Below are 10,303 nucleotides of genomic sequence, written 5' to 3' on the forward strand. Positions count from 1 at the left end.
TCCCTCCCTCATTCACCCACTCCCCTTCTTTCTCCCTCCCTTCCTCATTCACCCCCTCTCTCTCTCCCTCCCTCATTCACCTACCCCCCTCTCTCTCTCTCTCTCCCACCCACCTCTCGTGAGATCTCAGGGGTTCATGCTGGGACTTGGAGTCCTTCAATTTTGGAGGGAGGAAGGAGTGGGCCAAATTTACATAGGAGTCGAAAGGGGGGGGGGTGCCCAATTCTAGTCTTGCATAGGGCAGCACAAAACCAAAACTGGATGTACCTGACTGAAAAAAAAAATGATCCAAAATTGATCCAAAGGTGCAACTAGTCAGATGATCGCTCCAGATTAAGGTTTAACCCGCACTTGGAAGAGTCATCAGACTAGATGCCCCTGGGGATCACTGCAATTTTGTTGGTCCAGTGCACATTTTGTTCGTAGGGCCAAGCCCCGATGAAGGGGGGTCCTTTGGCTCTGACCACAGGTTGTTTGACTTTTCATGCGTGTTCAGCAACCTCACCACACTTATATGGCATGTCCATTTCCTGTTTATCTGTCTTCAGTTCCTACACTATAAATTGCCCTTCCGTGGGCTTTTTTATTTTCGTTTTCCTTTCCTTGTGATACGTTCAAACCACATTTTTGATTTATGTCCTCTTTAACATGGCCCTTGATTTTTGCCCTCTGAATTAATTTATTTGGCTGCACCCTTCTGCTTTATGGGTTTATATGTTATTCATGATTTTCTGACTTACATGTTATGGACTTTATATTGCAAAGATCTCCAGTACAGCACTGCGCTGTGCTAACCATAATCTTGCCCTTCCCCACGGTCATGGTGAAGTTATTGATGCATGAACCTATGTACGTAGCACATCCTCTCGAACTCTGGTAATATATTTCATTGCCTAGGTAATCAAAAAACAAAACAAAATGTAAAAGGTCTTAAGAGTCCAAAGAAAGCTCAACATTTGAAGATTTACTTTCCATTTTTCTTTCTATTCTTAATTTTTATACTTAAAGTCTAACTCCAGCTTTGTTGTCATTTTAAATAGTTATTCTATAATCGTGACCATACTGAGTGCCACAAACCATATGTAGAATTGTATCCAACCGGCTAAGATTAGGGACGTTTTAGGCACTTACACACAAATTGCAAAGTGCAATTCTATTAATAAAATTTCATTAAAAACATCAAATAAAACCACAAAGTTGTGTATATATAAAGTGACCATCCTCACATCTACAGAAAACCACATGTAAGTAGATGAAATTCAAACGAGTTTCAATTTTTCAGAAAATCTTCATCAGGGTAACATGATGTTTGATAATTTGTGTGTATGTGCCTGCAAAGTATCTAATCCTAGTCACTTGAAATAGTTCTTTGGGCCAAGCTGGCCCAAACAAACTCTTTAAAGTGATAGCAAAACTGAGTTAACCCTAGGTCCGTTACCCACTTAGTATAGTTTATAGAAAATAGTAAACTGGAAAATTCTGATAATTAGAAAGATCATGCTACCATTTCTTATTTGTCAAAAGCCATGGTGCTTCTACTGCTTTTGAAAGAACCGTTCTAAAGCCCCGCACAAACGAGTAAAAATTTGGCCGGGAAATTTCGTCCGACGACCGATCTGACGATTTTCGACTTGTTAGTATGATGCTTCCGACAATCAACTCTGACTTTTCGGCCGAAAAAATCCTGGTGTGCAGGTTATATAATTTTTGTCGACCGTCAAAACACGTCCAATTTTCGTCTCATTAGTACAGATTTCGATGGGGAAAAATCTTTTGAGCAAGACTAGGCATGCTCAGAGATGAAAGAACACAAAGAAAGCAATCCAACACATGACATCACTTCTGAAGTAGAATTCTGTCGTGCGCGAAAATTCGTGTGCAGTCTAGGCACATTCCAACCAACAAACACCACTCTGGACTAAAGACGGACGACCGGTCGGCGGAAATTCGTTGCGTGTGTACGGGGCTTTAGGGTCCTTTCACATAGGCTTTCCAATCATGTCCAATCAGTCTTTCAGGTGGAACTGATCAGAAGCTCCATATAAGTCTATGGACTGGTGGATGTCAATGAACGTACGTCCATTGACCTCCACTTACCTCTAAGTCAGTCTTTTTCCATTTATCTAGAACTAAACATGACAGATCGGAGGTAGCCTGATTCTAATGGATGTAGGTCTGTAGGTATACAGCTACCGAACGGATTGGCAAAGGTTCGGTTGCAAAACACAGAAAAAAAATGAATGGGTATGGATGTCAGAAATATGAAATTTGTCTCATTCTGCTCTGATTCAGTGGGGGATCCATGAACAGACCTCTGATGAATCAGAGCAGAACAAGCATGGCCTTTCCAAAAGAACCCTTATACTCACCTTCTGTCTTCTGCCCTGCCTCTACGCTAATCTGCCACGGCAAAGAGGAACATTTGGATATCCTCAGTCTCTGACCATCTCTTGTATCATGTCCTCAGTCTCTGACCATCTCTTGGATCATGTCCTCAGTCTCTGACCATCTCTTGGATCATGTCCTCAGTCTCTGACCATCTCTTGTATCATGTCCTCAGTCTCTGACCATCTCTTGTATCATGTCCTCAGTCTCTGACCATCTCTTGTATCATGTCCTCAGTCTCTGACCATCTCTTGGATCATGTCCTCAGTCTCTGACCATCTCTTGGATCATGTCCTCAGTCTCTGACCATCTCTTGGATCATGTCCTCAGTCTCTGACCATCTCTTGGATCATGTCCTCAGTCTCTGACCATCTCTTGGATCATGTCCTCAGTCTCTGACCATCTCTTGGATCATGTCCTCAGTCTCTGACCATCTCTTGGATCATGTCCTCAGTCTCTGACCATCTCTTGGATCATGTCCTCAGTCTCTGACCATCTCTTGTATCATGTCCTCAGTCTCTGACCATCTCTTGTATCATGTCCTCAGTATCTGACCATCTCTTGTATCATGTCCTCAGTCTCTGACCATCTCTTGTATCATGTCCTCAGTCTCTGACCATCTCTTGTATCATGTCCTCAGTCTCTGACCATCTCTTGTATCATGTCCTCAGTCTCTGACCATCTCTTGTATCATGTCCTCAGTATCTGATTTCTTTTGTTTTAGGTCCGTAGTCTCTTACCATCTCTTACATCATGTCCTCAGTCTCTGACTATTTCCTTTAGCATGTCTCCAATCTCTTACTCAAACTTAAACACATTGATAATAGTATTAGCTATCTGTCTATGCCAAAGGTAGGACTGTGCAGGGGAGGCAGAGAGTGCAAAAGGGGGAACTGTGATTAGAGAGACAGGGGGGGGGGGGGCAGACTGCAAAGGGCACTGTGATAGGGGGGCTGGGAAATTTGTGCAATAAATATTCTTGGAGACATTACAAATTTTTGCGGGTGTTTTTACATTTTAAAGTGGGGGGGGGGGGGGGGTGCAAGATATAGGATCCGCCCCGGGTGCCAAATGCTCTAGGTACGCCACTGGGTCAACCTGTACGGCTATCTCCTATTCTAGCTGCTTTCAGGCGATCCCTGAAAACTCATCTCTTCAGGGAAACCTATCACACCGACAACTAATCTGCCATCAGCTGATTCCCTACGCTTACCTCTTGTAACACCTGCCCCACCTCGATCAATCAACTTGGGAACATTCAGCCTGCCCATACATGGTTTGAATCTCGGCTGGTTCCTGCTGAACCGGCCAAGATTTGAACTGCCTATGGCCAGCTTAAAGTGTTTGTTACCCTACAAAAAACCCTGTTACTTTAAAGCATGTCATGCAGCACAGTGCTTGTGCTGTGTAATTTGGCCTCCTGTATCTTCTGAAATAACTGGCTGACATTCCAAGTTCTGCCCTCCCCCCCCCCCCCTGTAAACTGACCATGGTCTATCATGGCTGCTGAGCCCTGATACCATGGTCAGTTTACGTGCCTCCGTCATCCGCTCTCTCCTCGGTTCCTCCTCTGTTCTCTCTCTACCCTCCCCTCCCTGCCTGTCAGCTCTGTCTGCTCCTACAACCCCCCCCCCCCCCTGTAAAAATAACGGTTTTTGTTCTATAGTTCCCTCTGTTAGATAACCTGATTCTCCCCGGTGTATGTGATTTGTAAAAATATGCTGCTAATACCTTATTTCTGAGCGCCCCTTTGCGCTCACATGTCTTCTCCTCTCCTCCTGGCTGATGTCATCAGGGGAATCCCAGCCCCTCCCCCTGCAGCTATCAGATCTGGAGAGGAGACCAGCGGGTAGTCACGTGAGCGCCGAGGGGTGCTCAGAAATAAGGTATTAGGCAGCATATTTTATTGAATCACATACACTGGAAAGCATCATGTCACCTAACAGAGGGAACTATGTGGCTTTACAAACACTTTATGTATGAAGATCAGGAGTTCTGGCTTGCTAGTTTCAATGTTTGTTCCAGGTTGATGACTTGGAAAAAAACTGCAACCAGATGCAGGAAAGCAACCAGCATTTTCAGAAAGAGATCCATAATTTCATCCTCCATATTTCAGCACAAACATCTTCTTTGGAATCTAATGTTGTGCTTGGAAACATTGATAGAAAAGAGATTCTGTTTAGGAGGTTGGGTTACCTATTTTCTCCATCATAATGTTAATGAAACATCTTGTGATGCCCGGGAGACAGGTTTCATTGGTGTAAGTGGTACAGACGCTTCCTTGGTAATTCTCACATTTCTGGCAGACAAGTGCCTCTGTCAAATAAGGAAGAAAGCAGATTTAATAATTTCTAGAAATAAAGAGACTGTAAATACATTGCAAATGTTATCCTTTTCTTTTTATCTGACCATAAATGTCATTTTAAGCATGAATAGGAATTATAGAGGGACTTTGGAAGAGAAGGAAGGTCATATTTACTTTTATACAGCACATTGTCGCTGATTTCGAGGGACTGTCCCTGTTTTGGAACAAAGTCTCTCTGTCCCTCTTTCCTCCTCATTTATCCCTCCTTTTGGTCTAATCTATATAGTTGTGTATAAAATGCCCTTTTGATCTTTAAAAAAGTGTTTTCCGGTGCTAAACCTTTCATCCAATTTCTTAATTGCTACATTTGAAAATTTCGAAAGCCAATATAAAGGAATAGTAGTGGTAAAAAAAATGGCAGTTGTGGGTTTTATTTAATCTTTTTTTTTCGTATAATTCTCCTTGAAGGGGGATGTGGGAGAGGCTGTGTCCTATGCCTACATGCTTTTGCTAATTGGTGTCCCTAGTTCCCATCTCAAAAATTTGGGAGGTATGTACTCGTCATCAGGAGAGATAAACATAGAATGAACAAGTAGCATGTAAGCAAAGAACAGAGCATTAGCCTCCTCCCCACAGACTATAACTTACCATCTCCCACACTAATGTAAAATTATATCGTAAAATGTTGGCAAGTTGGTCTAATTTACTGGAGGAGTGGTAGGAACTGATTTTAAAGTGTAATTTTATCTTCAGCAACAATTCCAAAAATCATCCTATGCATAGTTACATATAGTAGGTGAGGTTGAATAAAGACAATAGTCCATCCAGTTCAACCTGTGTAGGTGTGTGTGGCCGTAATCATCTCTCATACCCCTGAATGTTCTTCTCCTTGAGATGTACGTCTAAAGCCCCGTACACAGGCATCGAAAATTGGCAGGGAATTTTCGGCCAACGTCCGATCTGCCGATTTTCGGCTTGTTAGTACGATGCTTCCGACAACCAACTCCGACTTTTCGGCCAAAAAAAATCTGGTGGGCAGACTATACAATTTTTGTTGGCCGTCAACACAACGGCCGATTTTCGTGCAGTCAGTACAGATTTCGACAGGGGAAAAATCTGATGAGCAAGTCTGGGCATGCTCAGTGAAGAAAAAACACAAAGAAAACAAACCAACACATGACATCACTTCTGAAGTAGAATTTTGTTGGCCGAGAAAATTTGTGTGCAGTCTAGGCACATTCCAACCAACAAAACACAACTTGGACAAAAGTCGGACGATCGGTCGGCCGATAATCGTTGCGTGTGTACGGGGCTTAAGAGTCTTTTGGAAGCCACCATACTTCCCGCAGAAACCACCTCTTGTGGTAGAGAATTCCACAATCTTGTAGCCCTAACAGTAAAGAACCCCCCACGTTGCCTGAGGTTAAAACGCTTCTCCTCTAATCGCATTGTATGTCCTCGAGTCCTCATGCAATCCTTTCGACTGAATAGCTTTTTTTCTATGCTGAGATCACCATTGAGATATTTATAAATTGCTATCATGTCCCCTCTCAGGCGTCTCTTCTCCAGGGAGAATAAATCAAGCGATTGCAGACGCTCTTCATAATTAAGGTCCTCCAATCCCCTAATTAGTTTAGTTGCCCTTCTCTGGACTCTCTCCAGTTCCAGCACATCCCTCCTGAGGACCGGTGGCCAGAACTGGACAGAATACTCCAGATGTGGTCGGACCAGAGTTTTATAAAGTTCCATACCTTCCTAATAGTGCATAACAGTGCTCTTTCTTCTTCAAATGTTTTGCTTCCTCCCCGTATGTAATATGGTCTCCTCTCCCAATCCCTCCCCACAGTCTTCTGGGACATGTCACAGGTCACAAACTGCGGGACCATTCACAAAGCGCAGCACGCCTTGCACATACGCAATGGGCATCTGGCTTTGAAGTAGCAAGCAGTAGAGCCGGCTGCCCACAATTAAGATGAAGGCATTGTGAACCCGAAAGCTAGTGAAAAACTAGGGCTATGGCACGTGAAATGAAGGTTCCCAGTTACAAACAACCATTGGAAATGGTACTATTTGTACTAAAAATTATACAACATAAGTGTGCAACATGTGACAAATGAATTCAAGTGCTTGTTGCCCAATGCCAGAAGTCTGCCAAGCAAAATAGGTGAGTTGGAAGCTCTGGTGCAGGAGGAGAAATGTGTGTGTGTATATGTATATATATATATATATATATATATATATATATATATATATATATATATATATATATATAATTGGTATTGCTGAATCTTGGCTTCATTCTTCACATGACTGGGCTATTCATATGCTGGCTATGCTCTCTTTCAAAAAGAGAGGGTAAAACGGAGGGGTGGTGGTGTCTGCCTCTATGTGAGAAGTGACATCAAAGCAAGTGTGAAAGAGGACCTAGTTGATGGAGAGTGTGATGAGTCTGAAGCATTATGGGTGGAACTGTACATAGATGTGCGTACTACAAAGGTTATCATTGGAGTTTGTAGACCTCCCAGTGTAAATCCAGTGTAAATGAGGAGGTGGAGATTCAGCTTCTTGCACAGATAGAAAGGGAAGGGATAGTTATAATAATGGGGGGTTTTAACTACCTGGAAATTAACTGGAGTAATAGCACTGGGCTGAATGCGAGAGGTGGATAAGCGGGGATGAGTGTGCCAGGACAGGTAGAGAAGAGGGTACAGCAGAAGGTCAGATGAACAGGGGGTACAGCAGAGGGGCAGATGAGGAGGGGGGTACAGCTGTGGGGCAGATGAGAAGGGGGTTTAGATGTAGGACAGATAAGCAGGGGGTTACAGTGGTAGGACAGATGAGCAGGGGGTACAGTGGTAGGACAGATGAGCAGGGGGTTACAGTGGTAGGACAGATGAGCAGGGGGTACAGTGGTAGGACAGATGAGCAGGGGGTACAGTGGTAGGACAGATGAGCAGGGGGTTACAGTGGTAGGACAGATGAGCAGGGGGTTACAGTGGTAGGACAGATGAGCAGGGGGTTACAGTGGTAGAACAGATGAGCAGGGGGTTACAGTGGTGGGACAGATGAGCAGGGGGGCACAGGGGTGGAACAGATTTGCAGGGTGGCACAGTGATCTTAGGTGTGAAGGTGCATGAATTGGGGCTAATCTGAAAACTGGAAGTGCAGAAGATGAGACTGATCTGAAGTGTGAAGTTGAGAAAGTGGGTACATTGGTGGGACAGATGAGCAGGGGGATTTAGTGTTGGGACAGATGAGCAAGGGAGTACAGTGATCTGAGGTGTGAATCTGCATGAATTGGGGCCGATCTGAGTACTGGAGGTGCAAGAATAGGGGCTGATCTGAATTGTGAAGTTGAGAAAGGGAGTACATTGAGGGGGTAGATGAGCAGGGGGTTACAGTGGTGGGACAGATGAGCAGGGGGGTACAGTGGTAGAACAGATGAGCAGGGGGTTACAGTGGTGGGACAGATGAGCAGGGGGGTACAGTGGTGGGACAGATGAGCAGGGGGGTACAGTGGTGGGATAGAAGAGCATGGGGGTACAGTGCTGGGTTAGAAGAGCATGGGGGTACAGTGCTGGGTTAGAAGAGCATGGGGGTACAGTGGGGGGACAAATGAGATGGGGTTTACAGTGGTGGGACAGATGTGCAGGGAGGTACAGTGGTGGGGCAAATGTGCAGGGGGTTACAGTGATGGGACAGATGAGCAGAGGGGAACAGTGGTGGGACAGAAGAGCAGGGGGTTACAGTGGTGGGACAGATGAGCGGGGGGGGGCACAGGGGTGGGGCAGATGGGCACAGCGGAGCAGTGGGGTAAAGTGGTGGGGCAGATGAGCAGCGGGTTACAGTGGTGGGGCAAATTAGAAGGGGGGGTACAGTGGTGGGGCAGAGGAGCAGGGGAGTACAGTGGTGGTACAGGTGAGCAGGGGGGTAATGTGGTGGTACAGATGAGAAGGGGTGGAACAGATGAGCAGGGGGGGTACAGTTATCTGAGGTGTGAAGGTGCATGAATTGGGGCTGATCTGAGGGCTGGAGGTGTAAGAATTGGGGCTGATCTGAGAACTGGAGGTTCAGGAACTGGGGCTGATCTGAGGACTGGAGGTGCAGGAATTGAGGCTGATCTGAGGACTGGAGGTGTAGGAATTGGGGCTGATCTGAGGACTGGAGGTGTAAGAATTGGGGCTGATCTGAGGACTGGAGGTGTAAGAATTGGGGCTGATCTGAGGACTGGAGGTGCAGGAATTGGGGCTGATCTGAGGACTGGAGGTGTAGGAAATGGGGGCTGATCTGAGGACTGGAGGTGCAGGAATTGGGGCTGATCTGAGGACTGGAAGTGTAGAAATTGGGGCTGATCTGAGGACTGGAGGTGCAGGAATTGAGGCTGATCTGAGGAGTAGAGATGCAGGAATTGGGGCTGATCTGAGGATTGGAGGTGGGGAAATTGGGGCTGATCTGAGGACTAGAGGTGCAGGAATTGAGGCTGATCTGAGGTCTGGAGGTGCAGGAATTGGGGCTAATCTGAGGACTGGAGGTGCAGGAATTGGGGCTGATCTGAGGACTGGAGGTGCAGGAATTGAGGCTGATCTGAAGTGTGGGAGTGCAGGATATTAATTTCTCACAATTACTCAAGTCGTTTACAGTATTTGCTATACAAAAATGCATTTTCGTGATTGAGAGTGTGAAGTCGACATTTTTCTTTTTATAAAACCGGCACTCTCAATTTCTTTTAAATCATTTTTTGGCACACTGTTCTCAAAGGGTTGCCTACCCCTGCCCTATACACTACCCCTGCCCTATACACTACCTCTGTCCTATACACCACCTCTGTCCTATACACCCCCCCCCCCCCTCCTATACACCACCTCTGTCCTATACACCACCCCTGCCTATACACCACCCCTGCCCTATACACCTAAGATAAAGTTACAATATAAATCATCTGTCCAGCACACGACACATCCTTTAAATCCCAGCTATGGAACCCCAAATAAAAACGTATAAAGCTATAACTGAATTCTTACCTGTAGCAGAAGAGATCCAGAGGACCAATATCAGGCTCAGCAGAGTCTTCATGATCAATGTGATCGGAGAACAATGACCTGTCCAGGGAAGTTTATTCAGACTCAATAAAACTCTTATTTATTACTCTCTCTTAGGGAAGTACCTTTAATCCAGACACAATTGGGATGCAGAAATGTAGTAATGAGTAGGTATGAAAGTACAATTATAATATTATTGCCAGGTTCACACAATTATCTAATGATACAGCAAACATTATGCTAATTGTCTTTTAAAATACAGTCACTCTATTAGTTTCAGTGACAAGATAATAAATAATATGATAATCAGATATTAAGGTGAATCTGTACTTTTCCCATGCAAGACATATTCAAGAGACAACTCTTTGGCAAAACCCGAATCTTATAGCATGCACAGAAGTACTCAGAATTGGGGGGGAGGTGGGCAGCACTCTGAGTCAATCAGCACTGGGCTGCCTTCAGTAAAGTTTAAAGCAAATATAAACCGCTACACGTTTTTTTTTTTTTTTGCCTGCAAGGCAAAGGCATAATGTGCTAGTATGCAGTGCATACTAGCACATTATGTGAAACTTAC

At 44.9% G+C, this 10,303-nt stretch overlaps 1 protein-coding gene across 1 annotated transcript; it reads right to left on the bottom strand.

Annotated features, from left to right (window-relative positions):
* Positions 1 to 702: 702 nt before the first annotated feature.
* On the bottom strand, positions 703 to 9,891 carry LOC309567765 (uncharacterized protein). The gene is made up of 3 exons (XM_082273212.1): positions 9,712 to 9,891; positions 4,582 to 4,701; positions 703 to 893 (listed from the first exon to the last, which is right to left on the bottom strand). The coding sequence occupies exons 1-3, from the start codon at positions 9,761 to 9,763 to the stop codon at positions 718 to 720; spliced, it is 348 nt and encodes a 115-aa protein (XP_082129338.1). The 5' UTR covers positions 9,764 to 9,891; the 3' UTR covers positions 703 to 717.
* Positions 9,892 to 10,303: the final 412 nt, after the last annotated feature.

This window comes from Pelophylax lessonae (genome assembly GCF_965119305.1).
Source record: "Pelophylax lessonae genome assembly, chromosome: 12".
In the NCBI taxonomy this organism is placed as follows: domain Eukaryota; kingdom Metazoa; phylum Chordata; class Amphibia; order Anura; family Ranidae; genus Pelophylax; species Pelophylax lessonae.